Source organism: Dendrobates tinctorius, unplaced genomic scaffold (genome assembly GCF_039654945.1).
Source record: "Dendrobates tinctorius isolate UK_male_01 unplaced genomic scaffold, ASM3965494v1 ptg000115l, whole genome shotgun sequence".
Taxonomy (NCBI): Eukaryota; Metazoa; Chordata; class Amphibia; order Anura; family Dendrobatidae; genus Dendrobates; species Dendrobates tinctorius.
Window position 1 is genome coordinate 9,149,174 of NW_027361783.1, and position 27,077 is coordinate 9,176,250.

General features: G+C 42.7%; 1 protein-coding gene across 10 annotated transcripts in view; it reads right to left on the reverse strand.

Moving 5' to 3' along the window:
• The window catches only part of CUNH18orf63 (chromosome unknown C18orf63 homolog), a 321,901-nt gene that overhangs the window by 138,474 nt on the left and 156,350 nt on the right, over nucleotides 1–27,077 (reverse strand). For all 10 annotated transcript variants that reach the window (XM_073589993.1, XM_073589985.1, XM_073589984.1 and 7 more), the window contains one exon: nucleotides 19,776–19,852. In XM_073589993.1, coding sequence (XP_073446094.1) covers nucleotides 19,776–19,852 — 77 coding nt within the window. The remainder of the gene's footprint in view (nucleotides 1–19,775; nucleotides 19,853–27,077) is intronic.

The window sequence follows — 27,077 nt, forward strand, 5'->3', positions numbered from 1 at the left end:
TGAGTCCATGGTGGCGTAGTGTGTTACTTATGGTAGGCCTTGTTACCTTGGTCCCAGCTCTCTGCAGTTCATTCACTAGGTCCCCCCCCGTGGTTCTGTGATTTTTGCTCACCGTTCTAGTGATCATTCTGACCCCACGGGGTGGGATTTTGCGTGGAGCACCAGATCGAGGGAGATTATCAGTGGTCTTGTATGTCTTCCATTTTCTAATTATTGCTCCCACAGTTGATTTCTTCACTCCAAGCTGGTTGGCTATTGCAGATTCAGTCTTCCCAGCCTGGTGCAGGGCTACAATTTTGTTTCTGGTGTCCTTTGACAGCTCTTTGGTCTTCACCATAGTGGAGTTTGGAGTCAGACTGTTTGAGGGTGTGCACAGGTGTCTTTTTATACTGATAACAAGTTTAAACAGGTGCCATTACTACAGGTAATGAGTGGAGGAAAGAGGAGACTCTTAAAGAAGAAGTTACAGGTCTGTGAGAGCCAGAAATCTTGATTGCTTGTTTCTGACCAAATACTTATTTTCCACCATAATATGCAAATAAAATGAAAAAAAAACAGACAATGTGATTTTCAGGATTTTTTTTTCTCAGTTTGTCTCCCATAGTTGAGGTCTACCTATGATGTAAATTACAGACGCCTCTCATCTTTTTAAGTGGTGGAACTTGCACTATTGCTGACTGACTAAATACTTTTTTTCCCCACTGTATTTCATTAGTCATAAGTTTTTAAAGTACATAAATAGTGCAAAAAAGTATAATACAAATTGAAGTACCGTATATACTTGTGTATAAGCCGACCCCCCCCTAATTTTGCCACAAAAAACTGGGAAAACTTATTGACTCGTGTATAAGCCTAGGGTGGAAAATGCAGCAGCTACTGGTAAATTTCAAAAATAAAAATAGATACCAATAAAAGTAAAATTAATTGAGACATCAGTAGGATAAATGTTTTTGAATATCCATATTGAATCAGGAGCCCCATATAATGCTCCATACAATGCTCCATACAGTTCATGATGGCCCCATAAGATGCTCCACACAAAATACACCCCATATAATGCTCCATAAAGGTTAATAATGCCCCCATAAGATGCTCCATAGATTATGCCCCCATAAGATGCTCCATAGATTATGCCCCAATAAGGTGCTTCATAATGCCCCATATGCTTCCCCATAGGATATGCCCCCATATGCTTCCCCATAGAATATGCCCCCATATGCTGCTCCATAGAATATGACCCCATATGCTGCTCCATAGAATATGCCCCCATATGCTGCTCCATAGAATATGCCCCCATATGCTACTCCATAGAATATGCCCCCATATGCTGCTCCATAGACTATGCCCCGATATGCTGCCCCATAGAATATGCTCCATAGACTATGCCATATGCCCTCATATGCTGCCCCATAGAATATGCCCCCATATGCTGCTCCATATAATATGCCGCCCCATAGAATATGCCCCCATATGCTGCTCCATATAATATGCCCCCATATGCTGCCCCCATAAGATGCTCAATATATTATGCCCCCATATGTTGCTGCTAAAAAAAAAAATGCCATACTCACCTCTCCTTCTCAGGACCCGGCACCTGAGAGATTCACCTGTCCGGGGTCCATCGCTGCTCACTGCTGTCTGCGCTTCCTGTGTCAGTGACTGTTCAGCCAGCAGAGGGCGCACTGCACACTAACCACGTCACAGCGTCCTCTGCTGCCTAAACGTCACAGACAGAGGACATAGCAGACAGCAGTGAGCAGCAATGAACCCCGGTCAGGTGAATATCGCTATACTTACCCCCTCCTGGCATGGTCTCTGCAGCCCGGCTTCTCCACGGTCTCCCTTCCTGCCTTCAGCAGTCACGTGGTACCACTCATTACACCCATGAATATGCACATATTCATGAGTTTAATGAGTGGTACCACGTGACCGCTGAAGGCAGGAAGGGAGACAGTGGAGAAGCGGGGGGCTGCAGAGACCGTGCCAGGGGGGGTAAGTATGATCTCTGACACCCCCGCTCCCGCTCCCCCTACGACCCCAGGTATATGACTCGTGTATAAGCCAAGAGGGGGACTTTCAGCCCAAAAAAAGGCTGAAAATCTAGGCTTATACATGAGTATATATGGTAAATACTTTTTTCAATTGTATCTGTTATACAAGACCTTATAATAACAGATAAATATACTGCTAGAAAGTGATTATATGCATTAATATTATTTGTCTTTTTTCCCCATTTTTTAGAATTCAAAAACGAAAGAATACCCTGTTTAAAGTATATGAAAGAATGCAAAAAGTGCTAATAGAGTGCATCTAGTTGTGACCGAAAAAAATCAGTGTCTGATGTCGCTATAGGTGCAGGCATTAAGAGACCTAGTGACACACCTATTGAAACAATATTGAGAGCAAATCCATTCACAGTGGTAAGATGCGAGGAAAAGTGAAGAAAACGAAGTTATTACCTAAGTGATGAGCAATTAATGGCGGTAGTACAGTCTAGTCCCTCTGCCCTAACGCGCACGTTTCGCCCTGCTACTTCGGGGGGGGGGGTGAATAAAAATGTTCAGTAAGTTTGTCAACCTTTCAGATGCCTCAAATGATCTAAAGTCAACTGGAATGACCAAATGAAAAATAGCCCCAAATTTTTCATTTTCAAAAAGATTAGTAGGAGGAAAAAAACACCCCACAATTTTTTACTTTTCTTTCAAGTATGAAAATAGTGTATATGTGATTGTATCCTACTGTTTGGGTGCACAGCACAGAAGGGAAAGAAAGCAATTTCTAGCTTAAATTTTGCAGAGCCATTGAAGTATAGGGTATAGAGCAAACCTCGCAGAAGAGAGTATATGTTAAAAAAAAGTACACCCATTAAGGCATTCATCAAGGGGTATAGTGATGATTTTTACCCCAAAAGGTGTTTTCAAAAAATAAATGTGCAGCAGATGGCAAAAAAGTGAAAATTTTATTTATTTTCTCAACTGACAAATGAGCTGTGCGAGAAAATCTTCCACGTTGACCTGCGGTGAACTTGCTGAGATTTTATCACAGTGATGTCACCACAGTTCAGCTCGGCTGGGAACGCAGCCTCAGTGACTCGAGGTAACCTCAATAATGTCACCGCTGCTCACTGATGCTGTGCTCGCAGCAGCTCATTCATCAATGGTTCTCAGCCTGAACGGTCGCATGTTGGCACTGTCCAGATTGAAAAAACTGTTTATCCCATGGATTACAGCATAACTCTGGACAGGTGAGGGATATTGTTGTTTTTTTATTTTTGCTTTATGACAGGAAACAATGGCTTCAATGGAATGGGCATTATACTCACCTAACGGTGTTTGTTATTTTTAAATAAAAAAGGAAAAAGTATGTTTTGTTTTTATTTCAAATAAAGGACTATTCTGGCTGCATTTATTTACAATACAATAATAGGATTAGTAATGGATAAATGTCTTATAGATGCCTCTTCATTACAAACCCGTGTGCTTGATGTCACCAGACAATACAAACTTGTCATCAACCCCAGAAATATGAACTCCATTTGCCTTTGCCACAGGGCAAGTGGAAAGAGCTGGGCAAAATGCCAGAATTGGTGCACCTAAAAGATGCGCCTTTTCTAGGGGGTTGAAGGCTGATAATTTTAGCATGGAGGGCCAATATCCATGGCCCCTTACCAGCCTGAGAATACCAGCCTCCCGCTGTCTGCTTTAGCATAGCTGGTTGTCAAAAATGAGGGTGACTCCACATCTTTTTTTTTTTTTTTTTTTTTAAAGTTATTTAAATAATTTAAAAAAACAGCGTTGGACCCCTCTATTCTTGACAACCAGCCTTGCTGAAGCTGATGGTTACATCCTGTAGGTGTCAGTTTTGCCTCTCTGGTTATCAAAAATACAGTGGTTCCCATACGGTTTTATTTTTTTTATAGCGCAGGTGGAGCAGCCTGCTCTCGCTGTTATCAGTTGAATACACCTCTCAACATTGTCCCCTGCTAGCACTGTTCACAGCATGAGTAGGGGAGAATGATGAGAGCTGTCTTCAGCACTCGGCACCAGGGAACAATGCGAACTTGAACCGCTGCTTACAAAGCGCCGGTACATGTGGTACTGATGTAGCACACGGGTGGCATACGGTTGCCACATGTATGCCATAAGTATTAAGGCTCATTCACACGTCAGTATTTGGTCAGTATTTTGCATCAGTGTTTGTATGCCAAAGCCAGGAATGGAACTTACCAAGAAAAAAATATAATTGAAAGACTGATGTCTGTTCTTTGTTTTGGAGACACTCCTGGTTTTGGCATACAAATACTGATGAAATACTGATCAAAAATACTGATGTGTGAAAGAGGCCTTACACACACGTACGCACTGACACGGATATCTCCAGTAAAGGTTTTTACGGTACCGGAGATATCAGGATGTGTGAAAGAGCCCCAAGGATGGAGTCACACTAGCGATTTTAACCTCTTTAACCCCAAGTGTGGTTTGCATGTTAATGACCAGGCCAATTTATACAATTCTGACCACTGTCCCTTTATGAGGCAACTCTGGAAAGCTTCCAAGGATCCCAGTGATTCTGACATTGCTTTCTCGGGACATATTGTAGTTCATGATAGTGGTAAAATTTCTTTGATATTACTTACTGTACGTTTATTTGTGAAAAAAAACAAATTGGCGAAAATTTTTGAAAAATTTCACAATTTTCTAAATTTGAATTTTCATACCCTTAAAATCAGAGATATGTCACACAAAATCCTTAATAAGTTTCTTTTCCTTCATGTTTACTTTACATCAGCACAATTTTGGAACGAAAACATTTTTTGGGTAGGAAGTGATAAGGGTTAAACGTTAAACAGTGAGTTCTCATTTTTACAACACCATTTTTTTTTTTAGGGACCACATCACATTTGAAGTCACTTTGAGGAGTCTATATGATAGAAAATACCCAAAAATGACACCATTCTAAAAACTGCGGCCTGAAGGTGCTTAAAACCAAATTGAAGTTTATTAACCCTTTAGGTGCTTCACAGGAATTTTTGGAATGTTTAAAAAAAAAAAAATGAACATTTAACTTTATTTCACAAAAAATGTATTCAGATCCAATTTTTTTTTTATTTTTAACAAAGGTAACAGGAGAAATTGGATTACAAAAGTTGTTGTGCAATTTGTCGTGAGTATACGGATACCCCACATGTGGTGGTAAACCACTGTTTGGGCACATGGCAGAGTTCGGAAGGGAAGGAGCGCCATTTTACTTTTTCAGTGCAAAATTGGCTGGCATTAAGATCGGATGCCATGTTGCATTTGGAGAGCCCCTGATGTGCCTAAACAGTGAAAACTCCCCACAAGTGACACCATTTTAGAAACTAGGTCCCCTGAGGAACTTCTCTAGATGTGTGGTGAGTACTTTGAACCCCCAAGTATTTCACAGAAGTTTATAACGTAGAGTCGAAAAATAAAAAAAATCATTTTTTCCACAAAATTGATCTTCTCGCCCCTAATTTATTTTCCCAAGGGTTACAGAAGAAATTGGACCCCAAAGGTGATTGTGCAATTTGTTCTGAGTACGCCGATACCCCACTAATGGGGGTAAACCACTGTTTGGACACGTGGCAGAGCTCAGACGGGAAAGAGCGCCAGATTTTACTGTTATGGTTTGCAGGTGCCATAACCCACTGGGAGAGCCCATGAGGTGCCAAAACAGAAGAACCACCCATAAGTGACCGCATTTTACGAACTACACCTCTCAATGAATTCATCTAGGGATGTAGTGATCATATTGACACCATGGGTGTGTCACAGAATTTTATACCATTAGGCAGCCATGCTGAGAGACTCGGAAGGAATGGAGCACTATTTGCCTATTCAAGTGATTGGGTATGTGCACGTCGGTGTCTTTCCACGGACCGTGTGTCCATGGGCAAACACGCTGACATGTACGTTTTTTAATGTCAGCACGGGCCACAAAACATCCAGCACACGTGCATATGCATAACACACATGGATCATAGAATCATAGAATCGTAGAGTTGGAAGGGACCTCCTGGGCCATCTGGTCCAACCCCCTGCTCAAAGCAGGATTCGCTAAATCATCCCAGTCAGATGTCTGTCCAGCCTCTGTTTGAAGACTTCCATTGAAGGAGAACTCACCACTTCTCGTGGCAGCTTGTTCCACTCATTGATCACTCTGTCAAAAAGTTTTTTCTAATATCTAATCTGTGTCTCCTCCCATTCAGTTTCATCCCATTGCTTCTAGTCTTTCCTTGTGCAAATGAGAATAAAGTTGATCCTTCAACAATGTGACAGCCCTTTAGATATTTGTAGACAGCTATTAAGTGTCCTCTCAGTCTTCTCTTTTGCAAACTAAACAATCACAAATCCTGCAACCTTTCCTCATAAGACAGGGTTTGCAGACCGGTCACCATTCTGGTTGCTCTTTGTTGATGTCTTTTTTTAAAATATGGTGCCCAAAACTGGACACAATATGTGACACGCATCGGCGCCGGGGAAGAAGCTTGCTGATCGCCGACAGAGCAGGGGAGAATGATGAGAGCTGTGTTCAGCACCCGGCGCCGAGAAACAGCACTTACTGTAATGCTTCTTTCCTGGCACCCGTCCTTGAGGTACTGATGCGACATGTGTGACGCAAGTATTACACACGGACATCTCCGGTTCAGGAAATATCAGGGCATGTGAAAGAGGCGTTATAGCGTGTTTTTATGTTTGGCTGCTGTCACACACTAAAGGACGCTTTTTATTGCAAAAAATAGTTTTTGCATCACCATATTTTGAGAGCTATAATTTTTCTATGTTTTGGCCCAAAGAGTCATGTGAGGTCTCATTTTTTGCGGGACAAGGTGACGTTTTTATTGGTACCATTTTCGGGCACATGACATTTTTTGATCGCTTTTTATTCTGATTTTCTGAGGTAGAATGAACAAAAAACAGCAATTCATGAATTTCTTTTGGTGGGGGAGTTTATACCGTGTGTGGTAAAATTGATAAAGCAGTTTTATTCTTCAGGTTAGTATGATTGCAGCAATACCGGATTTATATCATTTTTTATACTTTTTGCGCTTTTATACAATGAAATCTATTTTATATAAAAAATTATTATTTTTGCATCGCTTTATTCTGAGCTATAAGTTTTATTTTTCTGGTGATAGAGCTGTATGGGGGCTTGTTTTTGTGGGACAAGATGACGTTTTCAGCTGTACCATGTTTAATTTATATGTCTTTTTGATCGCGTGTTATTCCATTTTTTGTACGGCGGTATGATAAAGCATTGCTTTTTGCCTTGTTTTTTATGGTGTTCCCTAAAGGGGTTAAACTAGTGGGACAGTTTTATAGGTCGGGTCATTATGGACGTGGCGATACCAAATACGTGTACTTTTAATGTTTTAGATTTTTTTTTCATTCAAATATTTATGAAATGAATATTGTTTTTATTATTTTTACAATTACTTTTTTAATTTTTTTTTTTTTTTTTTTACTTGATTCTAACTTTTACACTTTGTCCCACTATGGGGCAATCATTTTTTGCAGGCTGAACACTTCTATAGAATGCAGATGAAGCAGCATCTGCATGCTAGAGAAGCTTTCAGTGCTGCATTTACTGCACACTGACCTGAGAGACTTCCTGATCATGCACTGAGAGCATGACAGGAAGTTTCTTAGCTCATAACCCAGGTGTTGTCATGGTGACATCGGGTTACCATGGCAGCAATCAGGACCCCTGTCACGCCGAGGGGTCTCCAATCACAAGGCAGAGGCGCCGTCATCCCTCTGCCTGCTCCCGGAATGCTGTGATCGTGTTCTGCAATGCGATTTTAACATGAGCTTTTACATAGAGAGATTCTCTAAGTCATTTACATATCACTTTCATAGGAAAGTAAAATATTCTTCAAAACATATACACATATAAAATATATAATTATATATAAAATAGATAGAATAAAAGCCGGCAATTCAGTTAAATCACAGTGACTAGTTAGAATAGGATAGAATAGATATACGCACATAGAATAAATAGATACATATTTGTTTGTCACTGACATATACAATATATATATATATATATATATATACACACTCACTGGCCACTTTATTAGGTACACCATGCTAGTAACGGGTTGGACCCCCTTTTGCCTTCAGAACTGCCTCAATTCTTCGTGGCAGAGATTCAACAAGGTGCTGGAAGCATTCCTCAGAGATTTTGGACCATATTGACATGATGGCATCACACAGTTGGCGCAGATTTGTCGGCTGCACATCCCTGATGCGAATCTCCCGTTCCACCACATCCCAAAGATGCTCTATTGGATTGAGATCTGGTGACTGAGGAGGCCATTTGAGTACAGTGAACTCATTGTCATGTTCAAGAAACCAATCTGAGATGATTCGAGCTTTATGACATGGCGCATTATCCTGCTGAAAGTAGCCATCAGATGCCTGTTCTTAGCTGAGAGGAGTGGTACCCAGTGTGGTCTTCTGCTGCTGTAGCCCATCTGCCTCAAAGTTCGACGCACTGTGCGTTCAGAGATGCTCTTCTGCCTACCTTGGTTGTAACGGGTGGCAATTTGAGTCACTGTTGCCTTTCTATCAGCTCGAACCAGTATGCCCATTCTCCTCTGACCTCTGGCATCAACAAAGCATTTCCGGCCACAGAACTGCCGCTCACTGGATTTTTTTTCTTTTTCGGACCATTCTCTGTAAACCCTAGAGATGGTTGTGCGTGAAAATCCCAGTAGATCAGCAGTTTCTGAAATACTCAGACCAGCCCTTCTGGCACCAACAATCTTGCCACGTTCAAAGGCACTCAAATCACCTTTCTTCCCCATACTGATGCTCGGTTTGAACTGCAGGAGATTGTCTTGACCATGTCTACATGCCTAAATGCACTGAGTTGCCGCCATGTGATTGGCTGATTAGAAATTAAGTCTTAACACACAGTTGGACAGGTGTACCTAATAAAGTGGCCAGTGAGTGTATATATATATATATATATATATATATATATATATATATATATATATATATATATATATATATATATATATATATCTCTCTCTCTATCTCAATGTGTGTGTATGTCCGGGATTGGCATCTGCACCGTCGCAGCTACAGCCACAAAATTTTGCAGAGTCACATATCTGGACCCCGAGAGCGTCATAGGCTATGTTGTGAGGCAAAATTTTAATTCCAATTCACCAATTTTGCCTACTATTCTTATCATTTCTATGGTGTTATCGTCCTTCTGTAGAGCTGGAAATAACACAATTTATTACTGTGCCAACACAGACCACCCTCTGACATAGACTGCAGGGGGAGCCCAGTATCACAGGATAGGGTTAGATACACGGCTCAGCAGTCAGTATCACACAGGATAGGAATAGACACATGGCTCAGCAGTCAGTATCACACAGGATAGGATTAGATACATGGCTCAGCAGTCGATATCACACAGGATAGGAATAGATACACGGCTCAGCAGAGAGTATCACACAGAATAGGATTAGATACACAGCTCAGCACAGTATCACACAGAATAGTATTGGATACACGGCTCAGCAGTCAGTATCACACAGGAGAGGATTAAATACACGGCTCAGCAGTCAGTAACACGGTAGGATTAGAAACATAGCTCAGCAGAAAGTATCACAGGAGAGGATTAGGTACACAGCTCAGCAGACATTATCACACAGGATAGGGTTAGATACACATAAAATACTACAGTATCAATACTTGGGTAATCGTTTAATTTATATTGCAAATCTGTAGTGTTGAATATATGATGTGAAATGTTTTTATGTGCAATATAATCATTATAACTTGTTATTACTATCCACAGTTGGGTACGCCGGGCTCTTCAGCTAAAATATATATATATATATATATATATATATATATATATATATATATATATATATATATATATATATATATATATAAAATACACATAGAATAAAAGCCAGCAATTCATCTGCACTGTACAGTAACATCACTGGAAAAGATTTCCAGCATCTTGGTAATGCCTGGAGCATGGACCCGCTGTGTCAGGGCGTTGAGAATCCAAATGAAGTGGATTGTGCCCTGATTAGGGCAAGTAAAGAGCACAACTTGCGCATGGCGCCGCTACTGGCAGTTGTAGCTACTTGAGGCTGTACAAAGATGCCTTGTGCTGGAAGGCACAATATGGCGCTAAATGAGGTGCTGTGAGTGGGAAGCACTGTGGCGCAAAGGCAATGCCACTGATAGGGAACTGTAGTTAAGGCCCTTTTACATTTAGCGATGCACCAGCGATCCGACCCGGTCAGGATCGCTGGTGCATCGCTAAATGATCGCTAGTGAGCTTTCATACAGAAAGACCTCACAGCGATGCAGCAGCGACGCAGCGCACGATACTTACCATTCACACACAGCGATCCTGCGTCCTCCCGCCCGCCTCCATGCGTCGCTCGTCGTCACAGCAGGAAGTCTCAGCAGGAAGCGCCCGACGAGAAATGGAGCCGGACATTCTCGCGCGATCAGCGATGGACAGCGGGGGAGCCGGTCGCTGGTAAGTATCACACAAAGCGATATCGCTAGCAATATCGCTATAACGTCACAAAACCAGTGACGTTTTAGCGATATTGCTAGCGATATCGCTTAGTGTAAAACCCCCTTTAGAGTCAGCACCTATCATATGCATAACCAAGGGAGGGAAGTCTTAGTCAGTCACCAGTTTCACACATCCATCATCACACATAACAAGAGTTTATACTAGCGCATGGCTGAGCGGCCGTGCGACTTTTATAGCGGCATCCTTCCGGGACCTTCCCAGTGGTCCAATCGGAGCAAGCACAGGACCTGAGCATGTGATCGCCGACCTCCAATGAGAGGTCATCCCACGGACATGCTCAGTAGGCAAAAGACAGGACTTAGTCCCAGAAGTGTCTGCTCGCTGCTGACTCAAGCATGGTGTTAAAGCAGAGCCAGAAGGCGCAACGAGATGCCTAGCATTAGTCTGGGCAAGACCCTGGGACTGATGTTTCTGCTGAGCAGGAATCACTGCGGCTGCAGAAGAATGGGAGAAACTCGATGCCTAAGGCTGTTTGCACACGCTGCGGATTGCTCTGGGGAATTTTCCGCGCGAATTTGATAAAAACCACAGGTAAAAAGACCTGAAGTTTACCTGCGGTTTGACAACTGTAATGGAACAGGTGCCAAACCGCTGCTGAATCCGCACAAAGAAATTACATGCTGCGATTTTTAAACCGCGGAAAAATCCACAGTGTCTGCACTACGGTTTTCATTTTACATAGGTTATAATGATACTGTACACCGCAGCAAAAACTGCTTCGGATCCGCAGGACCAAAATCGCTGCGAATCCGCAGCAGAATCCACAGCGTGTGCACACACCCTTAGGCTATGTGCACACGGTGCGTATTCTGCTGTGGAATTTTCCGCGCAGATTTTGCTAAATCTGCAGGTAAAATGACCTGCGTTTTACGTGCAGTTTTAGGCTAAGCGCACACGCTGCGGATTGGTCTGCGGATTTTTTAACTGCGGAACCGCAGGTAAAATGACCTGCGGTTTTATGTGCACAGCAGAATGTAAATCCCATAGGATAACAAGCTACCATAATACACTGTCTGCAGAACTGCTGCGGCCAAAACCGCAGCGGAACCGCAGCAAAAACCACAGCGTGTGCACATAGCCTTAGTGTAGATTTACTGCAGTTTTTGTGCGGATTTCCCCTGCAGTTTTTACCTGCAGATTTCTATAATGGAGCAGATGAAAAACTGCTGCAGAACTGCACAAAAGAAGTCACATGCTGCAGTTTTAAATCTGCACCAAATCTGCGCGGAAAAATCTGCAGCATGTGCACAGCGTTTTTTGTTTTACATAGCCTTAAATGGTACTGTACATCACGTGCAGTTCTGCAGGGCCAAATCTGCTGCAGAACTGCACCGTGTGCACATACTCTTATAGTCTGGGGGTGAACCAGTACTTGTGGAGTAAGAGGATCTCATGCAGTAATGAGGTGCTTCTGTGTCAAATGTCTCCTCTGAGATTCGCAAGAAAAAGGGTTTGTTTCTTTTGTGGGAGAAAGGGACATTTTATTGTGGCCTGTTCCTTGATTCATAAGCAAAAAAAACTCGATTAACCCTTGGAAGTTTGGAGTTGGATAATCAAGGAGTATGCTCGTCATCAACCTGTAAATCTCAGTTTGTCCTGACAGCAGAGCTGGTGCTAGAGAGCAGGACTGAGAGAATTTCTGCATTTCTAGACAGCAGAGCTGGAGTCAGGATGGTTGATACCGAGTTTGCTAGGACCCATGAGCTTGCTTGCTCTACCTTAGCTGAGTCCATTCCAATTTACGCCATTGACTCAGCACCACTTGCTCAGAGAGCTTTGATGCAGAATGTTCATAATATAAGACTGAAGGTGGGGTCTTTGCATTATGAAATAATTCCTTGTTATGTCCTGGAGGGTCTCCCCACTCCAATTGTACTGGGTTTACCCGGGTTGGTGAAACATAATTCTATAGTGGATTGGCAATGCAGAGAAATTGTGGAATGGGGAGATTACTGCCATGAGAACTGCTTAAACATTTCCCTTTCTGCAGTATCTATGGGGACCTTACCAGAGTTTTTGTCTGGTTTTGAGGATGTATTTTCTGAGAAGTGGTGTCAGGATTTGTCTCCCTATCGTGCATATGAATGTCCTATTAACATGACTCACGGAGCTAAACTGCCCAAGTCTAGACTGTACAATCTTTCCGGTCCTGAGAGACAAGACATAACAGATTTTATTGCTGAGAGTCTTGAAAGGAGACATATCAGACCTTCATCTTCGGCCTTGGTGGCAGGGTTCTCCGTCCCTCTTTAGATTTCCGGGAATTAAATCTAATTAGTATCCGAGATCCATATCCTCTGATTCCAGATTTATTCAACTAGGTTGTGGGAGCTAAGGTTTTCTCCAAGTTGGATTTAAAGGGGGCCTATAACCTGGTTAGAATCAGGGAAGGGGATGAATGGAAAACAGTGTTCAATACCCCTGAGGGACATTTCGAGAGTCTGGTTATGCCTTTCGGGCTGACCAATGCACCTGTGGTGATAGAGCATTTCATAAATTATATTTTCCATCATTTGGTGAATAGGTTTGTGGTGGTTTATCTGGATGATATTTTGGTTTATTCACCTGATTAGGAAACACATCGGGGGCATGTTAAACAGGTGCATCAGATATTAAGGGATAACAAGCTTTTCGCCAAACTAGAGAAGTGTGTTTTCGCCGTCCAGGAGGCGCAGTTTTTAGGGTACCTGCTGTCAGCTTTGGGTATTCGAATGGATCGGGGGGAAGGTTCATGCTGTACTTAATTTGGAACCTGAAGGCATAGCAGTGCTTTCTGGGCTTTAATAATTTTTACCAGAAGTTTATTCAAAATTGTTAACTCCTTACTGACATGAGAAGGGGTCTGATTTTTCTAAATTGTCGAATGCTGCTCCGCAGGCTTTTTCCGCTTCAGAGTTGTTTTGACACTGCACTTATACTCAGTCAACCCAATGTTTCTCAACTTCTTATCGTACAAGTGGATGAGCCTGAGATGGAGGTTGGGGCTGTGTTGTCTCAGGGTCCGTCCCCTGGTAAATGGTATCCATGTGCATTCTTTTCCAAAAATGTACCCTCAGCTGAGAGAAATTATGTGGGTAATAGGAAGCTTCTGGCAATTAAACTGGCGTTCGAAGAATGGCGACATTGGTTGGAGGGGGCAGTTCATCCTATTACTGTTATCATGGACAACAAGAACCTGTCATATCTTCAATCTGCGAAACGTCTCAGTCCTAGACAAGCTAGGTGGTTCCGGTTTACTAGGTTGAATTTTATGGTCACTTATTGTCCAGGAATTAATAAGGCTGATGCTTTGTCCTAGAGCTTCCCTGGTGGTGGTGACCATGAGAACCCTGCCTCAATATTGCAGAAAGGGGTAGTCATTTCGGTATTATACCCTGAACTGAAGGGAGAGGTTTTGGAGGCTCAGGGAATGCTCCTGTCTCCTGCCCTTCAGGGAGGTAATTTGCACTGTATAATTGCGCCATAAAGTTATTAGGGAACATCATAACTCGGGGCTTGCTGGTCATCTAGGGGTTAAGGCAACCACGGACCTCCTTTCTCATCGTTTTTGGTGGCCAGGGTGGATTCGGGATGTGGTTGAACATGTGTCTGCATTGTTTGCTCACGTTCTAAAGTATCGCGTATATGTCCGTCTGATCCTCTTCTTCCACTGCCCATTGCTAGTAGTCCATGGACTCACCTGTCCATGGATTTTATTATTGACCTACCAGTATCGGCAGGCAAGACAGTGCTTCTGTTGGTCATAGATAAGTTCAGCAAAATGGTGGATTTCATTGCATTATCGGCACTTCCGAATGCCAAGTCTCTTGCTCAGGCTTTTATTAATGAGATTGTGAAGCTTCATGGGGTTCCCTCAGATGTGGTGTCAGATCGGGGGACCCAATTTGTTTCTAAGATCTAGAAAGCTTTCTGTGCTCGACTGGGGGTGCAAGTGTCCTTTTCCTCTGCTTTCCATCCTCTGTCGAATTGACAGACCAAGCGCATTAATTAGAATTTAGAGACTTATCTCAGGTGTTTTGTCTTTGAAATTCCGGACGATTGGTTCCATGAGGAGGAGCATTTTGCTTTGTCATGCTCTTCTGTGTGGCAGGAGGTTAAGAGTAATTTTATGATCATGGGAGACAGGTACAAACATATGGATGACAGGAAACGCTCACCAGGTCCTAAGTGTAAATTACTTTGTATGGTTGTCTACCAGGAATACCAAGTTGAAGATTCCTTCCTGGACGCTGGGCTCCTATAAAATAACTGACGTCTTTAACCCCTTCACCCCCAAGGGTGGTTTGCACGTTCATGACCGGGCCAATTTTTACAATTCTGACCACTGTACCTTTATGAGGTCATAACTCTGGAACGCTTCCATGGATCCCAGTGATTCTGACATTGTTTTCTCGTGACATATTGTACTTCATGTTAGTGGTAAAATTTAATTCAAATAACTTGCGTTTATTTGTGAAAAAAACGGAAATTTGGCAAAAATTTTGAAAATTTCGCAATTTTCCAAATTTGAATTTTTATGCCCTTAAATCACAGAGATACGGCACACAAAAAACTTGATAACTAACATTTCCCACATGTTTACTTTACATCAGCACAATTTTGGAACCAAAATTTTTTTTTTGTTAGGAAGTTATAAGGGTTAAAAGTTGACCAGCGATTTCTCATTTTTACAGCACCATTTTATATTTAGGACCACATCACATTTGAAGCCACTTTGAGGGGTTTATATGATAGAAAATACCCAAAAGTGACACCATTCTAAAAACTGCACCCCTTAAGGTGCTCAAAACCACATTCAAGAAGTTCATTAAGCCTTTAGGTGCGTCACAGGAATTTTTTTGAATATTTAAAAAAAAATGAACATCTAACTTTTTTTCACAAAAAAAATACTTCAGGTTCAATTTTTTTTATTTTACCAAGGGTAACAGGAGAAATTGGACTGAAAAAGTTATTGTGCAATTTGTCCTGAGTACGCTGATACCTGATTTGTGGGGGGGGGAACGACTGTTTCGGCGCATGGCAGAGCTCAGAATGGAAGGAGCACCGTTTGACTTTTTCAATGCAAAATTGGCTGGAATTCAGATCAGACGCCATGTCACGTTTGGAGAGTCCCTGATGTACCTTAACAGTGGAAACCCCCTACAAGTGACCCCATTTTGGAAACTAGACCCCCCAAGGAACTTATCTAGATATGTGGTGAGAACTTTGAACCCACAAGGGCTTTACAGAAGTTTATAACGTACAGTGGTACAATTAAAAAATCATATTTTTTCCACAAAAAATGATCTTTTCACCCCAATTTTTATTTTCCCAAGGGTAACAGGACCCTAAAAGTTATTGTGCAATTTGTCCTGAGTACGCTGATACCCCACATGTGGGGGTAAACCACTATTTGGGTGCATGGCAGAGCTTGGAAGGGAAGCAGCGCCATTTGACGTTTTTGGCTGGAATTGAGATCAGACACCATGTCGCGATTGGAAAACCCCTGATGTACCAAAACAGTGGAAACCCCCCACAAATGACACCATTTTGGAAACTAGACCCCCTAAGGAACTTATCTAGATGTGTGGTGAGCACTTTGAACCCCCAAGGGCTTCACAGAAGTTTATAATGCCAGGGCATGAAAATAAAAAAAATCGTATTTTTTCCACAAACATGATCAATTAGTCCCCAATTTTTTTATTTTCCCAAGGGTAACAGGACAAATTGGACCCCAAAAGTTGTTGTCCAATTTGTCATGAGTACGCTGACACCCCATATGTGGGAGAAAACTACTGTATGGACACACGTCGGGGATCGGAAGGGAAGCAGTGACGTTTTGGAATGCAGACTCTGATGGAATGGTCTGCGGGTGTCATGTGCGTTTGGAGAGCCCCTGATGTACCTAAACTATTGAAACTCCCCACAAGTGACCCCATTTTGGACACTAGACCCCCCACGGAACTTATCTAGATGTGTGGTGAGCACTTTGAACCCCCAAGTGCTTCACAGAAGTTTATAACGCTCGGACGTGAAAATAAAAAAATCATTATTTTCCACAAAAATGATATTTTTGCCCCCAATTTTTTATTTTCCTAAGGGTAACAGGAGAAATTGGACCCCAAAAATTGTTTTGCAATTTGTCCTGAGTAGGCTGATACCCTACATGTGGGGGTAAAACACTGTTTGGGTGCATGGCAGAGCTTGGAAGGGAAGGAGCACCATTTGACTTTTTCAACTCAGAATTGGCTGGAATTGAGATCAGACGCAATGTTGCATTTGGAGAGCACCTGATGTGCCCAAACAGTGGAAACCCCCAATTCTAAGTCCAACCCGAACCCCAACACACCCCTAACCCTAATCTCAGCCCTAACCCTACCCCTAATGGAAAAATGGAAATAAATACATTTTTTTTATTTTATTATTTTTCCCTAACTAAGGGGGTGATAACGGGGGGTTTGATTTACTATTTATGGCGGTTTTTATGTTTGGCGGCTGTCGCACGCTAAAAGACGCTTTTTATTGTAAAAATAGTTTTTGCATCACCACATATTGAGAGCTATAATTTTTCCGTATTTTGACCCACCGAGTCATGTGAGGTCTTATTTTTTGCGGGACGAGTTGACGTTTTTATTGGTACCATTTTCGGGCACGTGACATTTTTTGATCGCTTTTTATTCCGATTTTTGTGACGCAGAATGAACAAAAACCAGCGTTTCATGAATTTCTTTTGGGGGAGTGCGTTTACACCGTTACGCATGCGGTAAAATTGATAAAGCGGTTCTATTCTTCGGGTCAGTACGGTTACAGCGATACCTCATTTAGGTCGGTTTTTTTATGTTTTGTCGGTTTTATGCAATGAAAACTATTTTATATAAAAAATTATTTTTGCATCGCTTTATCCTGCGAGCTATAACTTTTTTATTTTTTCGCTGATGATGCTGTGTGGCGGCTCGTTTTTTGCGTAACAAGATGACGTTTTCAGTGGTACCATGGATATTTATAAGCGTCATTTCGATCGCGCGTTATTACACTTTTTGTTTGGCGGTATGATAAATCATTTTTTGCTTCGTTTTTTTTATTTTTTAAGGGGTTTGCTAAAGGGGTTAACTAATGGGACAGTTTTATAGGGCGGGTCGTTACGGACGCGGTGATACCTAATATGTGTACTTTTATTGTTTGTTTTTTTTATTTCCAAAAAATGGATTTATTTGGGGGAATTTTTTTTTTTTCTAATTTATTTGGCGATTTTTTTTAAATTATTTTAACACTTTTTTTATTTTTTTTTAACTTTATTAAATAGTCACAGGTGGGACATCACTGTCCTGTGACAGATCAGCGATCTGTCACAGGCATTGAAGGAGACTTCCTCTTGCCTGTGCTTTGCAGGCACTGAGGAAGCCAGCTTCCTGCAGGCCCCCGAAGGCCCCCGTCGCCATCTTGGATTCGGGGGCCTGCAGGAAAGGAGCCCCCCGCAGCAGCGCTTCACATTGCGCTGCCGTGGGGGGCTCAGGGAAGCACGGAGGGAGCCCCCTCCCTGCCGATGCTTCCCTTTAACCCCCGGTACACCGCGATCGTGTTTGATCGCGGTGTGCAAGGGGTTAACGTGTCGGGGGCGGTCCGTGACTGCCCCTGACACATTGTGCCGGGTGTCAGCTGTGATAATCAGCTGACACCCGGCCGCGATCAGTGGCGCTCACCACGTGGGCGCCGCTGATCGCGGTAGATGTACTATCCCGTCCATGGGCATAGGGGCCCGGGTCCCATGGACGGGATAGTACATCTCATGTCAGAAAGGGGTTAAACTTGAAGCTTTTCATCTTGAGTTACCTCAGGCTCTTAAGATTCACAATGTGTTCCACAGATCTCTACTCAAGAAATATGTTGAACTTCTTGAGTCCTCTCCCCTGCTGCCACCCCAAATCATTGTTGATGGTAATTTGGAGTTCCAAATTTCGAGGATTGTTGATTCTCGTCTTTAGTGTCGTTCCCTGCAGTACTTGGTGGAGTTATGGTCCAGATGAGAGGATGTCTGTTTCTGCATCAGAGGTGAATGCCCCTAAGCTGGTTCTTTCGCTCCATGCCCCTCTCCCGGAGAAACCGGTTCCTGAATGTCAGGAGGGCACTCGTAGAAGGGAGTGTACTGTCATGGGTTTGTCAGTTATGGCAGACAGTCATTCTGGATCCGGCTGTAGATCACTGCACCTGGCTCTGCAGGCACATTCTGGATCTTGCATCCCTGCAGTGGAGTGATAACCTTCTCCTTCTAGGACCTAGCTGTGAGCTCCACCATCTGCTGCTGATTAACACACCCTTGCTGGAACCTTAAATAAATACCTTTAGTCACGTCAGTAAGGCGCCGGTGATAGCTCTATTTACCTCTGTCTGTTGGAAGCACTTTAAGTTGACTAGTTTCATGTAGCCTCTGAGGATTACTGGCATGAGCTCTCGTGTGTTGTCTCAAGCTAAGTGTATTTCCTTATTTGTCTTCCTGCTTTGTCTTTAGTTATAGTGGGGGATGACTAGTGTCTACCCCATCCCCTCACTATCCAGGGCTTTTTTGCTAGGGGCAGTCAGGGATTAGGTTCCCTGTTTGGCGATAGGTGCTGTCAGATCTGCCTAGGGGTCTCCACTCCTCCCTTTCCTAATGTTTGGTCTCTCCCACCCTCTTCCCGGTTTTGTGCACCTAGTTTCTCCCTCACCCAACAGGACAAATCCAGTTCACTCAGATGAGAGAATTGTAGCAGTGGTAAGAAGATGGAGAACAAAAATTCTTCATCTTTTCCACTGTGTGAATTTGCAGAAATCAGACTTCACTTGGAAGTCATCAGAGTACAGTCCAAAAGTTTCCTTGCACCCATAGACTTAAATGGGTATCATTTAATTTTCGCTGCAAATTTTTCCTCATTCTGAAATCACTATGAGAAAAAAAGCCCTCAAAATCACTTCTGGATCACTGCTGTAACTGCAATCCAAGCTGAGAAATCACCCTTGGGTTGTTGGACATACTTCATACATTTTTGGCTAATAAACTACCACTCTGCAAGGATGCATGAGACATGTCATTGGTGGGAAAGGGTTTAATGTGTAATTCTTTTTAAGATTGGATAATTGTTTCAATCATACTTTTAAAAACATTTTACCACAGATTTCCTTCCCCTCACCATAAAATTAAAAATTACCTGACAAGGTAGCAGCCGAATTGCATGCACTTGCACCGTTATAAATAGCTGATTATCCAATACATTGATGGAGATTGCTGAAATAAACATTTATAGAGTAAATAAATCATAACAATGATAATAATCAGAACTACAATTCAGTGTTACCAATTAAACAGTAGAGTTGGGAGAATTTATTTGGTTCCCTTCTTATTCAGCAAGCTATATCGCTTACTGAATAAGCTACGGCGGGAACCTGGATACATGGAGCTCGCCAGCTGATCGGCCCCGCAGCTGCATGTGTCGCAGCTGTGTGACAGTCACAGCACATGCATGGAGAGCCCAACACACAGGCTCTCCATGCATGTGCTGTGACAGTGACACAGCGCGGCACATGCAGCTGTGGAACCGATCGGCAGGCGAGCTCCATGTAATACAGGTTCCCGTTGTAGCTTATTTGGTAAGCGATATAGCTTGCTGAATTTCTATTAAACAGTAATTAGCGCTAATTATCTTGAAGAGAAGCACAGATGTCCTTTTCTCCGGATAGTTGCAGGGCTACATTCCCACGATGAGTCTTTGATATTGCAGATTTTCTGCAGCATTTCTGCACATATTGGGTAAATTAGGTTACTTGCCATTTTGCCATGTATTTTTTACGCTGTTTTTGTCTCTTTTTGGTGTGCCATGTTTTAAATAAGGCTGCTTTTTTATATTTCCTGGTATTTGGCTTTGACAAACCTTTATTGATATAGTCCTGTGGGGATTACATGTACAGTATATTTCACGCATTTCTGCAACATTTGCTTCCTGCGGATTAAAATCCACACATAAAACCCAGGACACCCACAAGATGAGATGAGTGAACCTTTTAAGGTTCAGTTCTGCTATATTCACTGAACTTTCCAATGTTCGCCAAACGAGTTCGCGGAACAGTTTGCCAAACATAGCCGAACATTATTGAAACCAATGGGAGACAAAACCAAATGCATAGACAACTTCAGGGGAGCCCAAAAGCTGCCAAAACAGCTCATATTAAGGGCAGACAACAAAAAAGTTGCATTAATTGACACATCAATTGTGCTATAAATTAGTTTAAAAAAATTGACTTGGGTTCCCCTGTATTTTATGATCACCAGCCAGACAAAACTGATGGCTGCAGGCAGCAACCCTCAGCTAATCAGTATTAGTGTTCTGTCCAGCCATATAATTGCTGTCTAGAAAGTTCAGTCATATTTTCTATGTCTCCATTATTACAGCCATTGTATATTTTGTGTGTTTTACTCCTTCCTATATTTTATATTGTAAGGTAACAGCACCATCTGTTGGCGGTTTAATGTATAGATTCTAGTTTAATTTGCAATGTATTATGGGAAGTTCCTAGGGCATTGTGGGATTGTTCCTGTTGCATTGTGATCTTATTATGACACTGTGAAGGGAACAGCAGCCATTGATCCTCCATGCGTCTGAAGAAAAACCTCATCATTCATTTTCTTCATGCTCTAAGCATAGTTGGTAAGCACTATCTATGTGTTGCTGTACTAAGCAGGTAACCATCACCTATGTATTACCTCATGTTACCTGTGTATTACCTCATATTACTGTGTATTGCAGACTATTTCTCTTTTATGCTCTGTGCAGTTATATATTCTGAAATGCTCCTGTTATTGCATCCTATAAGTTTCACCCTTTCCTGTCACATCGGCAATCAATAAAAAGAAGGTTACAACTTACAGCCTCTTTTTCTTAAAGAAGACAGGGGGTTTAGCTACATGCCTCATTACACGCCGTATATGAGAACAGTATAATTAGCAAGGCTCGTTATCAAGAATAGAGGGGTCAACGCATTGTTTTTTTTAAATTATTTAAATAAATATATTTAAAAAAATGGTGCAAGGGGTCCATCCCCCCCATTTTTGACAACCAGTCAAGCTAAAGCTGAGAGCTGGGGGTTGGTATTCTTAGGCTGGTAAGGGGCCATGGATATAGCCCCCCAGCCTAAAAATAGCCCACAGCCACCCAGAAATAGTGCATATATTAGATGGATCCATTCTGGCTCTTTGCCTGGCTTTTTCCACATGCCCAGTGGTGGTGTCAAGTGGGGTTCATATTTTGTGGGGTTGATGTCACCTTTATATTGTCTGCTGACATGAAGCCCAAAGGCCAGAAATGGAGAGGTTTCTATAAGAAGCCACCATTACTAATCCCATAGTGATACTGTATAAAAAACACACACCCAGAGTAAAGTCATTTAATTAAAAGAATGACACAGACAGACACTGGCTTCTGTGGACTGGGTGATGACACGAGTATGGTTTTCATTAAAGGAGTGTGTCATTCTTTCAATTAAAGGACTATTCTTGATGTGTGTGTTTTTATTCAATTATGTTTTGTCCTGATGAAGAGATCGTGTGCTATCCTCGAAATGCGTTGACCTATAAAACCTGTTTAAATAACGTTTTTAAAGAATACCATCTGGCCGTCTATACCATTCACCAACGCAACAAGGCCTTTACCCAGATTATTTGCTTCTAAGTCCTTATGAACTTGTGTCCTGCAGCAGCTGATCCATGTGATACACATGTGGCATTAAGTGCAACTCTACCAGGTGAGCATATTCCCTTTCTCTGTACCACACTGTTAACCAGTTAAGACCTTATTGCGCTTTTCGTTCTCCCAGTCTACATAACCTCATTTTTTTTTATACAATATCACTATGGGGTTAGTAATGGAGTCATCTTATAGAAGGCTCTCCATTACTAACCTCTAGGCTTGATGTCAACTGACAATACAAACGTGACAACAATACCCCCAACTGTTACTTCACTTACCACAATAGGGCAAGTGGAAAGAGCCAGGCAAAAAGCCATAATTGGTGCATGTAATAGATGTGCCTTTTCTGGGGCCACCGTGGGCTGCTATTTTTAGGTTGTGGGGGGCAATATTTATGGCCCCTTACCAGCCTGAGAATACCAGCCCCCAATCGTCTGCTTCAGCATGGTTGGTTGTCAAAATTAGGGGGGGACCCACAACGTTTAAATTATTTGGCTCAATAATTAAAAAATACGGCGTGGGGACCCCTTTGTCCTTGACACCAGCTTTGCTAAATCTGACAGCTGGGGGTTTCAGCCCACAGTTGGCAGTTTTGCCTGGCTGTAACCAAAAATACAGTGGAATCCCACGTCATTTTTTAAAAATATTTATTTAGTTATAATGCAGGCGGTGGCTGACGAATAGAGATAAGCAAACCTTTCAAGGTTTGGTTCAGTTCGGCAAATATTCCAACACCTTCAGGGAGGGTTAAACAGCTGCGAAAACAGCTCAAATTAGGGGCAGATGCCAGGAAAAGTGACATCAATTGACCCAGAGTACCAGAATTTCTAGATTACACATTGATCAGTAACAGGTGGGTGAGTGACAGGTATAGGCTTGATGCTCTGAGATCAAAGACTAAGGGGAAAAATTAGTACCCAGGTAAGTATATATAGCTAAATTCAAGTAGACACAACAACGCTATTTAAAAGGAATCTGTCACCTCATTTTCGGCCTATAAGCTGCGGCTACCGCCATCAGGGGCTTATCTGGCAATGCCAGGCATCGGCGAAAACCCCTCGGATTGGCGCGATCGATGATCACATCGATAGCGCCAATCGCAGGGCACAGCCACGGTATTACCGCGCTGTGCCCTGCCAATACCTGCTGAATCGGTGCTGTAATAGCACTGATCCTGAAGAGAGATTTTCAGGACAGGCAAGCCTAGGAGGGCCTGCAGGAGCTGATTGGCACGATCAATGTCATCGTCGATCACACCAATCACAGGGCACAGCTGCGGTGTGACCGTGCTGTGCCCTGCTGGTGACCTGGATGTGACCTGCCTAGAATCGTAGCTGTGAGCTACAATCCTAGGGCTGTTGAAAAACAAAAAACTGAACTGGAGTAGACTTGAATGACATGCATGATGTAAAAGCATGTTCACACTGGCCATAAAAGCAAGCAAAATCAAAAGGAAAAAACAATGTGTGTATATACTCTAATGAAAATAAATAAGTAAAAAAGCAAGTGCATTAAATAACATAGGGTACTTGGTAAACACTGTTTTGATCAAAAAAGTATAAAGCTTTACTTATTTATTTTCATTAGGGTATACAGAAACATTGTTTTTTTCCTTTGGTTTTGCTTGCTTTTATGGCCAGTGTGAACATGCTTTTACATCATGCATGTCATTCAAGTCTACTCCAGTTCAGTTTTTTGTTTTTCTTCAGCATTTTTGTATTCAGTACAAATAGGGTGTGGCCTCCTTTCTACTGAACTGTGTAGTTCACTTATAGTCCCTCTGAAGCTGGGTGTCCGTTTGGGACCCAGAGACTCTGCCACTATTCACACTAGGTAGGTTTTAACTGTTAGTGTAGTTACTGTCTCAAATGGGTACACCTTGCCGTGGTGGGACAGCTTTATACTTTTTTGATCTAAACAGTGTTTATCAAGTACCCCATGTTATTTAATGCACTTGCTTTTTTACTTATTTATATTCATTAGGGTATATACGCACACATTGTTTTTTCCTTTTGGTTTTGAATCCTAGGGCTGTTGCCAGGGTGACCAGGAAAGCTCTGATTGGTGGGATCGATGTTATAATCGATCCCACCAATGACAGGTCACAGCAGCGGTATGACCGCTCTGTGACCTGTGTGACCACACTGCAGGGGTCTTCACACTAGGTGAGAATTCCTGCAGAGTGGTTACACTGCCAGGGCTCCTCCTGTGCTGGGTCTGGTTCCTGCTGAAGACAGGCGACAGACTACAACCGTAAGTGTTGATCCCTGATCCATGTCTGATCTCTCTTCATCCACCGCAATCCCCTCATCCCCCTCTTTTTACCCCCTCCCCCCCTCTTTTTACCCCCTCAACCGCCCTTTGCGCCACTTCCGTGCGCACATTTAGCAGCCGCTGAGCGTTGATTGGCGACACAGTTCACCAAATCAGCACTCGTGCTCACTTTTTTTCTCAGCCCCCTTTGCGCCACCTCTGTGTGCACATCCCACAGCCGCCAAACTTTGATAAATGACGCAGTTCACTTATCAGAGCTCACACCTGCCGTTGTCCATTTTTTTCACCCCCCCTTTGCGCCACCTGACTACAACCGTAAGTGTTGATCCCTAATCCCTGCCCGATCTCTCTTCATCCACCCCAATCCCCCTCTTTTTACCACCTCCACCCCCCTTTGTGCTGCCTCTGTGTGCACATTTAGCAACCACAATTTTGATAAGTGATGCAGTTCACTTATCAGAGCTTGTGCCGACTGTTTTCTATTTTTCTTTTTCACCCCCTCCTTGCGCTACCCCGTGCGCAAATCCAGCAGCCGCCAAGTTTTGATTAGTGACACAGTTCACTTATCAGAGCTAGGGCCTGCTGTTTTAGACTTGTCTTTTCACAGGCATTTTTTTCCCATTTGTTTTTTTTCTTTTAGCTTTTTCTTTTCAGAATAGTTTACACAAATCATTATCCACCCCACACATACAGTTACCAATAAAGTACACCCAAGCAACATGCTAAAAAAAAAAAATGTCCCTCCCGTCACGTTCGTCTCAACAGCGCTATTCTTTGGAGGCATATGCTTTCTATGCCACTGATAGCGAGGGATAGGATCCCACATTTCTTTACTTTTTTGATTCTTCGTCCTCGTCCTCATCTTCCTCGGGTCCTGCGGAACAGCCACAGGACAGAAGATGAGGCAGCGCTCGCCATTCCAGAAGCTAAACTAGCACACCCCATTGCGCCCCCCCGAAGTATTACGAAACATTGATTCCGGATTTTGTGGCAGAATCCGGAATCAAGTTTGTCACCACCGGCCTCACAGAAATAGACTTTTTCCAAGTCTTTTTCTCTGAGGATTTTATTAACCTCACGGTGGAGCAAACTAATTTGTACGCTCAGCAATTTTTGGAACAAAACCCCGGATCATCAAATTCTAACTGGTCTCCTGTAGACGCAGTTGAAATGATGCAATTTTGGGGTCTGGTCTTTCACACGGGCATCCTGAAGAAGCCAGCACTTCAGTAATATTGGAGTGTTGATATTTTATATACGCTCCAGTGTTCCGAATGGTCATGGCCCGGACGCGTTTTGAGGCCATCCACAAATTCCTGCATTATACCGATAATGTACAGTGTCCCCCACCAGATGACCCCAACTTTGACCATCTGTTCAAAGTTCGGCCAGTCATTGAACAAGTCAACAAAAAGTTTGCTGATGTGTACGTGCCCCAAAGGGACATCTGCGTGGATGAATCCTTAGTCAATTTTAAGGGAAGGCACGGATTCCGTCAGTACCTGCCCAGCACATCATACAAATAGCAATGCTCAACGCTTTCCTGTTGTTACGATGTGCACGCCACACCGATACATCGTACCTTCAGTTCCAGAAGGTAGTGATCAAGGCCCTGATGTTTGGCACTCAGGAAGGAGCGGGCCCCAGTACTTTTTGAACTAAAGGTGCTCATATCATAACAGGTCAGCATTTCCCGGGGAGGTCCCAAAAGCTGGAAGAAGAGGCAAGTCGCAAAAAAGGTGCCGAGTGTGTTACAAAAGGGGAATACCATTTATCAATGCAACACATGCCCCAAAAAATCTGGCCTGTGTATGAAGGATTGCTTTATATTGTACCACACCTCCATGCACTACTAATTTACTGTACAGGAAACCGTAGAATAGTTCCAAAAATGGGGCACACCTAGATAAGTTTCTTGGGGTCCAGTTTCCAAAATGATGTGGGTCACATTGCCAACAGGTCCAGTAGAAGTGCAAGGGAGCGGGAAACGGCTTCTGACTTCTTCCCATTCCACCCCCCCCCCCCCCCCCCGCTGAAGATGTTTTAATTTGTCACAATAAAGATTGGCTTTTAGAGACGGTGAGTGCCACCCTTTTTTCTCTTTAGTATATGGATTTATGTAATTAATTGTTCATATGAGTTGGCAACCGTGAATCCATAAGGGCAGTATATATATCAAGGTGATCACACGTAATGGATATTTGGGCTCAGGTGTTGCAGGATTTTTTCCTCTGCAGTATTGATTCCGTTGAGATTTTTTTAATACTGTTTGTTCATTTCAGCCATATCTATCATCTTCAAGTCTGCATTGACCTGTTTACATCATACTTTTAATGACTGGATCTATGTCATTGTAAGGGATTGAAGAAGAATATTCCTTTAATGCCATGCCCCCTTAAGAGTTCCTATGTACAGTAGATATATTGTATAAATGATTATGCTCTGCTACTGCCACATTACATGTCAAACAACCAGAGAAAAGTACATGCATCAAGG